Source organism: Chiloscyllium plagiosum, chromosome 44 (assembly GCF_004010195.1).
Source record: "Chiloscyllium plagiosum isolate BGI_BamShark_2017 chromosome 44, ASM401019v2, whole genome shotgun sequence".
Lineage (NCBI taxonomy): Eukaryota > Metazoa > Chordata > Chondrichthyes > Orectolobiformes > Hemiscylliidae > Chiloscyllium > Chiloscyllium plagiosum.
In genome coordinates, this window is record NC_057753.1 from 3,897,595 (window position 1) to 3,910,958 (window position 13,364).

At 46.1% G+C, this 13,364-nt stretch overlaps 1 protein-coding gene across 1 annotated transcript in view; it reads left to right on the forward strand.

The window, feature by feature from the left end:
• Positions 1 to 13,364, forward strand: part of LOC122543628 (zinc finger protein 420-like) — a 160,749-nt gene that overhangs the window by 138,987 nt on the left and 8,398 nt on the right. The window contains exons 7-8 of the mRNA XM_043682451.1: positions 774 to 1,035; positions 5,734 to 5,862. Coding sequence (XP_043538386.1) covers positions 774 to 1,035; positions 5,734 to 5,862 — 391 coding nt within the window. The remainder of the gene's footprint in view (positions 1 to 773; positions 1,036 to 5,733; positions 5,863 to 13,364) is intronic.

A 13,364-nucleotide genomic window follows, 5' to 3' on the forward strand; every position in this document is an offset into this window, starting at 1 on the left:
CGGAAGATGAGGCGCTCTTCCTCCAGGCGTCGTGTTGCCATGGTCTGGCGATGGAGGAGGCCAAGGACCTGCATGTCCTTGGCGGAGTGGGAGGGGGAGTTAAAGTGTTCAGCCACGGGGTGGTTGGGTTGGTTGGTCCGGGTGTCCCAGAGGTGTTCTCTGAAACGTTCTGCAAGTAGGCAGCCTGTCTCCCCAATGTAGAGGAGACCACATCTGGTGCAGCGGATGCAGTTAATGATGTGTGTGGAGGTGCAGGCGAATTTGCAATGGATATAGAAGGATCCATTGGGGCCTTGGAGGGAAGAAAGGGGGGAGGTGTGGGCACAAGTTTTGCATTTCTTCCGGTTGCAGGGGAAGGTGCCGGGAGTGGAGGTTGGGTTGGTGGGGGGTGTGGACCTGACGAGGGAGTCGCGGATGGAGTGGTCTCTCTGGAACGCTGATAGGGGAGAGGAGGGAAATATATCCCTGGTGGTGGGGTCTGTTTGGAAGTGGTAAAGCTGGTTTACTTTTATATATAAAGGTGTTATTGAGAGCTGCTTCCTTCTCGTGTTAATGTCACTAACAGTACACAAGAGACACTGAGTGTGGTGACTTGTCGACTTCCGGAAGTGATCAGTCAAATGGATGGGTGACTGTCAGGGAAGGTAAGTAGGTACAGATCTCTCAAGCGGGTTTTCTGGTTTGGGTACTGTTGAAAGAGATCGTCTCGCAGAGAAAAATACAAGAGGTAGTCGGATCTAAGAATGAATTTTATGTGATAAAATGTTTGTCAGCATTTAAAAGACTCTCCAGTGAGGGGAGCAGACAGGAAACTCTGTGGCATTGAATGTGAATACAGGATAGCATGCTGCTTTACTGGTGCCAGGGTTAAGGACGTGTCAAAACATTTGAAGAATATCATCAAAGGGGAGCAAGAGAAGCCGGAAGCTGTGGCACACATTGGAAGGAACGACATAGTGAGCCAAAGGATTAAGGCTTTGCAGAGCGAACATATGAGGTTCGGTGAAAGGTTCGAAAAGAAAAACAGCAAAAGAGGTAACCTCTGGTTTACTTTCCGGTGCCAAGTTCAAATGAGGGAAGGACTGAGAAGCTTGGGGAAATAAATCAATGGAAGAGGAAGTGCAAAGTGCAAGGATTCCGTTTCTTGGATCATTGGGATCTCTTTTGGAAAAGGCCTCCAAGAACACTGCAACAGGAGAGAGAAGAGAGTGCATGATATTCTTGCATCATCGTTAGCCACGGGTGAGGTCCCGGAAGACTGGAGAGTAATGAATGTTGTCCCCTTATTCAAGGAGGGCTTCAAAGAAAAACCTGGGAACTATAGATCAGATCAGTAAGCTGAACATCTAAGTTACTTGAGAAGATTCTGAGGGAGAAGATACATATGCATTTGGAAAGCCGGGTTTGATTAGGAGCAGTCAGCATAGCTTTGTGAGAGGGAGATCATGCCTCACAAACTTGTTAGAGCTCTTTGATGGAGTGACCGGGAAGGTTGATGAGGGCAGGGCAGTAGATGTAGTTTATATAGATCTCAGAAAGGCCTTTGATAAGGTTCCACATGGTAGGCTGCTCTGGAAGGTTAGATCGCATGGAGTCCAGGGGAGCTGGCAAATTGGATATACCATTAGCTTGACAGTAGGAAGCAGAGGGTAATAGTGGAAGGATATTTGTCGGACTGGAGGCCTGTGACTAGTGGTGTACCTCAGGGGTCGGTGCTGGGCCCATTGCTGTTTGCTATCTATATAAATGATTTGGATGAGAATGTCCAAGGCATGATTAGTAAGTTTGCTGATGACACTAAAATACATGGTATTGTGAACATTGAGGTAGGTTCTCAGATATTGCAGCAGGACCTTGATCAGCTGGGAAAGTGGGACAAGAAATGGCAAATGAAGTTTAATATAGATATGTGTGAAGTCTCGCATTTTGGAAAGTCAAATCAAGGCAGGGGTTTCATGGTGAATGGCAGCGTCTTAAGGAGTGTAGTGTAACAGAGGGACCTTGGGGTTCAGGTGCATGGTTCTATGAAAGTGGGGTCACAGGTCGACGGGCAGTGAAGGAGGCTTTTGGCACACTGGCCTTCATCAGTCAGGGCACTGAGTATAGAAGTTGGGAAGTTATGTTGCAGTTATATAGGGCATTGGTGAGGCCGCACTTGGAGTATTGTGTTCAGTTTTCATCACCCTGCTACAGGAAGGATGTTATTAAACTGGAAAGACTGCAGAAGGAATTTACAAGGAGGATGCCTGGATTCCATGTTCTGCATTACAGAGAGAGGTTAGACAAACTAGGACGTTTTTATTTAGAGGGTAGGAGACTTAAGGGGGACCTTTATAGAGGTGAATAAGATCATGAGAGGCATGGATAGGGTGTCTTTTTCCCAGAGTTGGGGAATCGAGGACGAGAGGACAACAGTTTAAGGTTAGAATAAAGGGATAAAACGGAACCTGAGGGGCAGTTATTTTACACAGAGAGTGGTATGCATATGGAATGTGCTACCAGCGGAAGTGGTTGCGGTGGGTACATTAACAACACGTAAAAGGCATTTGGAGAAATACACAGATGGGAAAGAATTAGAAGGATTATGGGCCAAGTGCAGGGAAATGGGGTTAGTGTGGATGGACATTGTGGTCAGCGTGGACCAGCTTGGGTCAAAGGGCCTGTCACCATGCTGTGGGACTCTCTGACCTGTTCAAAATGGATGGGTTTCACCTGATCTGGAAAGGGAAAAATGTCCTGGCAGGGAGATTTGCTAGTTCTAAGTCGGGAGCCTGTAAACATTTAGAAAGAGAGGTAGGGGCTTCCTAAGTAACAGAGAAAATATAAAGATAGACGAGGATGGCTCTGAATCAGAAAAGAGCCAGTTAATTAGAAAAGACAGGCAAGGACAAGTCAGAGAACAAAGTAACTCTGAAAGTTTTAACTGCGGTTTGAAAAGGCCCCGCATGAAAGTTGGGTCGCATGGGATCCGGGGGAGCGAGCTAATTGGATTCAAAATTGGCTTGATGGTTGGAAGCAGAGGGTGACGGTTGAAGGTGGTTTGTCAGACTGGAGGCCTGAGTCTAGTGGTGTGCCACAGGGGTCGGTGCTGGGACCTTTGTTATTTGTTTTTACATAAATCATCTGGATGTGAATGTACAAGGCATGATTAGTGTGCTTGCGGGTGATACAACATTAGGAGGTATCATTGATAGCGAGGAAGGTTACGAAAACTTAACAGAGGGATCTTGGACAGATGGGGAAGTGGGCTGAGGATTGGCAAAGGGCAACAGAGGGACCTTGGAGTTCAGGTGCATGGTTCTATGAAAGTGGGGTCACAGGTAGACAGGGCAGTGAAGGAGGCTTTTGGCGCACTGGCCGCCATCAGTCAGGGCACTGAGTATAGAAGTTGGGAAGTTATGTTGCAGTTATACAGGGCATTGGTGAAGCCGCACTTGGAGTATTGTGTTCAGTTTTGGTCACCTTGCTACAGGAAGGATGTTATTAAACTGGAAAGACTGCAGAAGGAATTTACCAGGATGTCGCCTGGATTCCATGTTCTGCATTACAGAGAGATGTTAGACAAACGAGGATTTTTTTTTTCTATTTAGAGGGTAGGAGACTTAAGGGAGACCTTTATAGAGGTGAATAAATCATGAGAGGCATGGACAGGGTGTCTTTTTCCCAGAGTTGGGGAATCGAGGACGAGAGGACAACAGGGAACCTGAGGGGCAACTATTTTACACAGAGGGTGATATGCATATGGAATGTGCCACCAGCGGAAGTGGTTGAGGTGGGTACATTAACAACACTAAAAAGGCATTTGGACAAATACACAGATGGGAAAGGATTAGAAGGATTATGGGCCAAGTGCAGGGAAATGGGGTTAGTGTGGATGGACATTGTGGTCAGCGTGGACCAGCTTGGGTCAAAGGGCCTGTCACCATGCTGTGGGACTCTATCACCTGTTCAAAATGGATGGGTTTCACCTGATCTGGAAAGGGAACAATATCCTGGCATGGCTCTGAATCAGAAAAGAGCCAGTTAATTAGAAAAGACAGGCAAGGGCAAGTCAGAGAACAAAGTAACTCTGAAAATTTTAACTGCGGTTTGACAAGGCCCTGCATGAATGTTGGGTCGCATGGGATCCGGGGGAGCTAGCTAATTGGATTCAAAATTGGCTCGATGGTAGGAAGCAGAGGGTGACGGTTGAAGGTGGTTTCTCAGACTGGAGGCCTGAGTCTAGTGGTGTGCCACAGGGGTCGGTGCTGGGACCTTTGTTATTTGTTTTTACATAAATCATCTGGATGTGAATGTACAAGGCATGATTAGTGTGCTTGCGGGTGATACAACATTAGGAGGTATCATTGATAGCGAGGAAGGTTACGAAAACTTAACAGAGGGATCTTGGACAGATGGGGAAGTGGGCTGAGGATTGGCAAAGGCAACCCAATACAGAGAAATGTGTAGTCTTGCACTCCAGAAAGTCAAACCAAGGTGAGACTTATATAGTAAATGGTAAGGTCCTGGAACAGAGGGACCTCTGGGTATAAGCTCATAGTTCTTTGAAAGCAGCGTCACAGATAGACAGGGTGGTGAAGAAGGCATTTAGCATGCAGGACTTCATCAGTCAAGGCACTGAGTGTAGGAGTTGGGACGTAATGTTACCATTGTATAAGTCATTGGTTGTGCCGCATTTGGATAATAGTGTACAGTTTTGGTCAGCCTGTTATAGGCAAGGCACAGTTAAAGCAGAAAGAGTGCAAAGAGGATTTACAAGGATGTGGCCAGAACTAGTGAACCTGAGTTATAGGGACAGGTTGCCCAGGATAGGGCTTTATTCCTTGGAGAATGAGGGGTGACCTTTATTGAGGTGTGTAAAATCGTGAGGGGTACAGACAGGATGAATGCAGATAGTCTTTTTCCCAGGGATGGGAAATTGAAAACGAGAGGGCACAGGTTTAAGTTGAGAGAGGAAAGATTTAAGGGGGAGCTGAGGGGCAACTTCTTCACACAGAGAGTGGTGTGGACGTGGAAGGGCTGTCAGAGAAAGTGGTTGAGGGAGGTACAATAGCAACGTTTAGGAAACATTTGGGCAGGTACATGGATGGGAAGGGTTTAGATGGATATGGACCAAATGCAGGCAATTGGAATTGGCTGAGTGGTCAGCATGGGGCAGTTTGGGCTGAAGGGCCTCTTCCCATGCTCTATTACTCCATGACTCTATGCACTTATTTCAAGTGATGACCATCTTGATGGGATTGTACTATAGACCCCCGCAATATTCACAGGGAAAGTGAAAAGCAAATATATAAATAATATATAGATCTCAAATCTATGTACAAAGAATTAAGGTTCTGATGGAAAGATAATTTAATTTTCCAAACATTAACACTATGGGAGAGCCATTCAAAGGATTGGATGATGGAGAGTTTGTTAAAGGTATTTGAGAAAGTTTTCTTTATCAAAATATTAATATTCCTATGACAGAAGGAGCAAAACTTGCCTTTCCCTCAAGAAACTTGGTATAACCACAAGCAGTCACCCAGTCTCCCTGACAGCACAATTGAAAACGGTACCACCCTAGTGAAATCGACTGTCAACTTATGGGACAACACCCTGCCAACCAGACCAGATTGAAGTTCTCAGCAGGGGGCTCAATCTCTGCCCCCACCACCAAAATGGCCCCTACCGGTCTCACGACAGACACAGAAGAATTCATCAGATGAACGACACTCTGCGAATTCTTCCAAGATGTCAGCAGTGAGACCAACGAGACGATCGGTGAGCTGGAATACTGGATGGAAAGATCAGGAGGTGGAGCGACCAAAGGAGGAGTTGATTTGGACCCTTCTGGAAGATCAATGGCCCTGGGCTGGGCACGTATAGTCAAATTGGCAGGAAAAGTGCGTGAGCCAGAATCGTCAGCCGCACCCACAAGGGAACACCAAACTTCGCCCGAGCACAACACAACGCCATCCATGCTCGAAAGAATAGACAATAGACAATAGGGGCAGGAGTCGGCCATTCTGCCGTTCGAGCCTGCTCCAACATTCAATTTGATCATGGCTGATCATCCTCAATCAGTATCTTGTTCCTGCCTTATCTCCATAACCCTTGATTCCGCAATCCTTGAGAGCTCTGTCCAACTCTTTCTTAAACGAATCCAGAGACTGCTCCTCCACTGCCCTCTGGGGCAGAGCATTCCACACACCCACCACTCTCTGGGTGAAGAGGTTTCTCCTCATCTCTGTCCTAAATGGTCTACCCCGTATTTTTAAGCTGTGTCCTCTGGTTCGGCACTCACCCATCAGCAGAAACATGTTTACTGCTGCCAGAGTGTCCAATCCTTTAATAATCTTATACGTCTCAATCAGATCCCCTCTCAGTCTTCTAAACACAAGGGTATACAAGCCCAGTCGCTTTCAGTGTAAGGTAATCCCGCCATTCCAGGAATTGACCTCGTGAACCTACGCTGCACTCCCTCAATAGCCAGAATGTCTTTCCTCAAATTTGGAGACCAAAACTGCACATAATATTCCAGGTGGGGTCTCACCAGGGCCCTGTACAGCTGCAGTAGAACCTCTTTGCCTCTATACTCAATCCCTCTTGCTATGAAGGCCAGCATGCTATTAGCTTTTTTCACTGCCTGCTGTACCTGCATGCTTACCTTCATTGACTGGTGTACAAGAAAACCCAGATCTCTTTGCACTGCCCCTTTACCTAAATTGATTCCATTTAGGTAGTAATCTGCCTTCCTGTTCTTGCCACCAAAGTGGATAACCATACATTTATCCACATTAAACTGCATCTTCCATGCATCTGACCACTCACCTAACCTGTCCAGGTCACCCTGTAATCTCCTAATATCCTCATCACATTTCACCCTGCCACCCAACTTAGTATCATCAGCAAATTTGCTAATGTTACTATTAATACCATCTTCTGCATCATTGTCATCAAACCAGCAGAGCAAAGGAGGAGCCATTGTCATTCAGAACTGAACAGACTACTGCACAGAAGTATTCCGACAACTGAACAACCCAAAAGCTACGGGCAACCACCTGCCAGTCCTGCTCAAGAACACACCCGTGAACTCAACAGACTGATCAAGAGCTTTGATCCAGTCCTTCAGAGCACTCTCATCCCATGTGCGGCTTGCGTAGGGGATTTTTATGCCTTCTGAAGATATGCAAAGCCGATCCACCTGGATGTCCCATTGTATCAGGCAACGGGAGCCTGTGTGAGAACCTCTGTAGCTGTGTTGAGGGCATCTTGAAATCCTCTGGACAGGAACCCCCTGGGTTCCGTAGTGACACCACAGATTCCCTGCAGATATTCAGCACCCACGGACCAGTCGAACCGGAAACATTCCTGGTCACAATGGATGTTTCAGCACTCTACACCAGCATCCCTCACAATACTAGGTAGCATCTTCAGTGGGCCTTCGGAAGAAGCACTGCTGATGTTTCCTGCTTTCTATTTATATGTTTGGGTTTCTTTGGGTTGGTGATGTCATTTCCTGTGGTGATGCCATTTCCTGTTCTTTTTCTCAGGGGTGGTAAATGGGATCCAAGTCAATGTGTTTGTTGAGAAGAGTTCTGGTTGGGATGTCATCCTTCTAGGAATGCTATTTACCACCCCATGAGAAAAGAAGAGGAAATGACATCTCCATAGGAAATGACATCACCAACCCAAAGAAACCCAAACATCTAAATAGAAAGCATTGCCTCATCCAGAGGCCCATGGAAGATGTTACCTAGTTGGGTGACAAAATGTCTGAAAATGAACCTTCCAGCTCAGCGAGCAAACCTACATCCAGAACCTCAACCTGAGCTACAAATCTTCTCAAAATTCGCTAACAACTACATCGTGACATCAACAATCCCAGCATCAGACTTACCTTGGGCTACTCTTTGGAACCAGTCTCTTTCTCGGACACACACATCTCCATCAAGAACGTAGACCTCAGTACCTCACTTTACCACAAGCCCACGGATAACCCCACATGCAGCACTCCCTGAGTTTCCACATATTAGAACAGCCATCCCCTCCGGACAAGCCCTACACCTACAGAGGATCTGCTCAGATGGGGAGGAACTTGACAAACACCTGAAGGTGTTGAGGGACACTCTTACATGGACGGGACATGATGCTCAACTCATTGATTAGCAGTTCTGACATGCCACAGTGAAAAACCATCATGACTTCCTCAGGAGATAGACACGGGCTACGGACGATAGGATACCCTTCCTCTCCCAATACTTCAAAACATTATCAATGAGGATGAGCACCTTTCCAAGACCCTTGCCCACGCCTCTAATTCTCACCTTCAAACAACCACCAAACCTTAAACAGACCATTGCTTACAGAAAGCTACCCAGTCTTCAGGAGAACATTGGCCACTACACCATACAACCCTGTCATAGCATACATTGCAAGAAGCGTCAGAGTGTAAAAATGGATACCACCATTACATGTGGGGGACACCAACCACCATGGACACAGCAGGTAACTCATGTGACTCAGCCAATGTTCTCTATCTCAAACACTGCAAGCAAGGATGGTCTGAGGCATGAGACATTGGCGAGACCAAGCAGACGCTGCAGTAGCAGATGGATGGACACTGCACAACAATCGCCAGACAGTGGTGTTCCCTCCCAGTGGCGGAACATTTCAGTGGTCAACGACATTCAGCCTCGGACCTTCCAAGGTGGACGTGCAACAGTGCAGAGTTGCTGAACAGAGGCTAGTAGCCACGTTCAGTAACCATGAGGATGGCCTCAACCAGATCTTGGGTTCATGTTGCACAATATACATATTCACACATGCACACTCTCTCACAGACACTCTCTGTTACACACACACTCTCTCTATCTTACATACACACACACACACACATCCACACACACACTCTCTTACATACACACACATTCTCACTCACACAAACACTCACATGCACCCTCTCATACACACATACTCTCTCTCTTACACACACACGCGCACTCACACTCTCTCACAAGCACCCTCTCTCTTACACACGCACACATACTCTCACAGACCCTCTCTCTTACATTCACACTCACTCTCTCATACAAGCGCTCACATACTCCAACCCCTCATACACACACTCTCTCTCACTCACACTCACACTCAGGCATATACTCCCTCACACTTGTGCAGGCTGCCTCTCAAGCACACACATAGTCCCTCACACTCAGACACAAACCATCTCTCTATCAAGCACATGCACACACCCAAACTCTCTCTCACTCTCTCTCACACACTCACACACACATTCACAAATCAATGGGGTGGATTTGCATTTACAGATACATTTGATTTTGTTAAAAATCACACAATCTATAGACAGTCAATGTGGTATTTTATAAATTCCTACTTTAGAAATAAAAGCAGTCTGGCTCCAGGATGAGACACAAACAGACATGAAACAATGCCTCACAATGAAAATTTATTGTCTGACCTAAGATGTCACCTTTATTCAAATAAAACCTGAAGTATCTTGGGGCAGGGATTTTCATATTAATCGACTGAAACCTGCTTCTCCATTCTACATAGAACGTTACAGCACAGTACAGGTCCTTCAGCCCTCGACATTGCGCCGACCTGTCGAACCAATCTGAAATTCGAACTGATTAAAGACTTAATAGCCATCTAGGTTTGTTTAACACATTCACGTAAGTTGTATGACCCTTTGATCTTTTACTATAAATTCTGTGTCCAATGTGTTCTCTCTCACCAGCTGCCTGAGTAAGGAGCACGGGGCTCCGAAAGCTTGTGGTTTCAAATAAACCTATCAGACTAAAACCCGTTGTCGTGTGATCTTTCACTGTTAGGAAAAAAGGCCGAACAAGTGTTAGTAGGGGAACACTTTGGAGTTAGTGATGCCTGTGCCATTAGTTTTAAAATAATCTGGAAAAGGATAAGTCTTCCAAAAAAATGAAAGTTTATAAATGGGAAAAATGCAATTTTTAAGAGTATAAAACAAGAACTTTCAAAAGTTGACTGGAGTGGACTGTTCAGAGGTAAAGGTATGGCTGAGAAGTGGGAGGCCTTCAATAGTAAGAGGGAAAGAATTCAGAAGCATTATGTTCCTGTTAGGGTGAAAGGCAAGGTGGCCAGATTAGGGAGCAAGAGATGAATAAAGGTTCTAGTCAAGAAGGAAAAGTAATTATACATCAGATACCATCAACTGAATCTCTTGAAGAGTGTAAAGGGTGGAGGGGCATTATTTGGAAGGAAATCAGCAAGGTGAAGTGGGGATAGGAGATGGCCTTGGCAGATAAGGTTCAAGATAATCCAAAACCAGTCCCCAAATACATCAGGAGCAATACAGTATCTTGTGGGATCAGCAGCATGGTGGCTCAGTGGTCAGTGCTGCTGCCTCACAGTAAAGAGGACCCAGGGTCAAGCCCAGACTTGAGTAACTATTTGCGTGGAGCTTGCAAATCCTCTCCTGACTGGATTGGTCCCCTCTGGGGTACTTCTGTTACTTCCCACAGATCAAAGATGTGCAGGCGAGGTGGATTAATGATGGGAAACGCAGGCTTGTAAGGGTGGGTGGGACGTTGATTCAAGGGTTGGTGTGGAATCGATGGGCCAAATGGCCTGTTTCCACACGGTAGGGATTCTGTGACCCCTTTAATACCAACAGAGCTGCCTTTAAGTTGTCGATTGGAGAGATATTAAATTAATACTTTGCGCAGTTTTTATTGTTAAGAAATGGAGGTTCGAGAACTCAAGAAATAAATTATGACGTTTTGAAAACAGTTCACATTATTGGAGAGCAAGTGCTGGAGGTGTCATAAAACTGAAAGGTAGACAAATCTCCAGGGCCCTGATCAAGTGTATTCCAGGACACTGTGGGAAGTTAGAGAGGAGATTACAGGGGACCCTGCAGAAATATTTGTATCATCTCCCAACACAGGTGAGGTATAGGAGGACTGGAGGGTGGTTCGTGTTTTGATTAGATTAGATTATATTCCCTACAGTGTGGAAACAGGCCCTTCAGCCCAACAAGTCCACACTGACCCTCCAAAGAGCAACCCACCCAGAACAATTCCCTACACCTAAAACTATGGGGCAATTTGGTATGGCCAATTCACACTAACCTGCACATCTTTGGACTGTGCGAGTAAACCAGAGCACCCAGAGGAAACCCACGCAGACACAGGGAGAATGTGCAAACTCCACACGGACAGTCACCCCGAGGCTGGAATTCAACCCGGGTCCCTGACGCTGTGAGGCAGCAGTGCTAACCACTGAGCCACCCTTGTGCCATTGTTTAAGAAAGAGCGTAAGGACAAGCCTGTAGACATGCGAGTCTGGCATTGGTGGTGGATAAATTGTTAGAGGTGATTCCAAAAGAGAAGATTTACATGAATGTGGGGAGACAATGGAATGATTAGAGATAGCCAACATGGTTTTGTGTGAGGAAGCTTGACTGAGTTTTTTTTTAACGAAAAGACTGATGAGGGCAGAGCGATAGATGTTTACTCGGAGGATTACAGATGGTGGAGACCCAGAATCAAAGCTGTGGTGCTGGAAAAGTACAGCCAGTCAGACAGCAGGACGCTTCGGGCATAACCCCTTCATCAGGTAAGTCAGAATGTTTTGCTGGGATGTTATTGATATAAATGACTTGGATGTCAATATAGGTGGCATGGTTAGTATGCTCGCAGGTGAGACCTAAATTGGTGGTGTCGTGGACAACGAAGCCCCTTCATCAGGTAAGTCAGAATGTTTTGCTGGGATGTTAGTAAAACTTTTGACAAGGTTCTACATGGGAGACTAATTACTAAAGTTAGGTTCCATGCGATTCAGGGAGGGCTTGTCAACTGAGTACAATATTGGCTTTGTGGTAGGAGACAGAAGGTAGTGGTGGAGCGCGTGTATTTTGCACCACAGCCCTATGACCTGGTGTTCCGTCAGGATTGGTACAGGGTCCACTTTTGTTTGTTAGTGATATAAATGACTTGGATGTCAATATAGGTGGCATGGTTAGTATGCTCGCAGGTGAGACCTAAATTGGTGGTGTCGTGGACAACGAAGGAGGTTATCTAAGGTTGGTCAAGTGGGTCAATGGGCCGAGGAGTGGCAGGTGGAGGTTAATTCGGATAAGTATGAGATATGGCACTTTGGTAATGCAAACAGAAACAGGAATCATACAATGAAACGTAGTGCCCTGGGTAGAGCTGTAGAGTAGAGGTTCAGGTTCATCATTCTTCAATGTTTGCGAGTCAGGTAGACAGGGTGGTCAAGGTGTTCACCTATGAAGGTAACAAACCTTTTAATATAGGAATTAGGGGCAGCCTGTTCAGGTTGCCCAGGATGCTGATGAGGCCTCGTCTGGAGGCAGTTCTGGTTGCTCTGTTACAGGAAGGATATGATGAAAACTGCACAGGGTTCAGAAAAGCTTTACCAGGATGACACCAGGAATGGAGGGATTGAGATCGAAAAACAGACTGGGACTTTTCTCGCTGGAGCACAGGAAGTTGAGGGGTGACCTTACTGAGGTTTATAAGATGATGAGGGGGCACTGATAGTTCATGAATATGAAAGTTTGGGAGGGACACGGGCTAAGCGCAGGCTGGTGGGATTAATTTAGTTTTGGACCATGGTCAGCGTTGGACCAAAGGGTCTGTTTCCATGCTGTTAGACTCGGTGGGTCAAAGTGAAAAAGGTTTCCTTCATATCATCTCGAAACCTTCTGCCCCTTATCTTAAATGTGTGTCCTCTTGTCACTGATCCCTCCATCATGGGGAAACATTTCTTTCTTTCGCCATACCTACATTCAAAATGTTAAACATCTCAACCTTGTCACTCTCAGTCCCTGTGCTCTAAAGAAAACAAATCCAATCTCTTTTCACCGCTGAAACTCTCAGGCCCTGACAACATCCTGATCAATCTCCTCTGCAGTGCTACCACCTTCTTCCCATAATGTGGAGTCCAGAACTGTCACTAATACTATAGCTGTGGCCAAGTCAACATTTCAGATTAACTGTTCTCTCTCAAACACTGTGCCTCACCTAATACAGGTTCCCATATGCTCTCTTAACCACATTTTCTATTTACCTGATACCTTAAAGGACCAGTGGACATCCACAGCAAGGTTCCTCTGATGTTCAGTGCTCTCAGAGCTTCTGAGTCTCAACTGGGGGGAGAGAGAGACGGACAGACAGAGAGAGAGAGAGAGAGACAGAGAGAGACAGAAAAAGAGAGAGAAAGACAGACAGAAAGAAAGACAGACTGACCGGGGTTTCTGTGGCAACAGGCAGGATTTAAGGATGGTGTGTTGCCTTCCTGGTGCCAGAGTTAAAGACATCACAGACAGAGTGCAGGAAATCCTCAAGGACGAAGGTGAA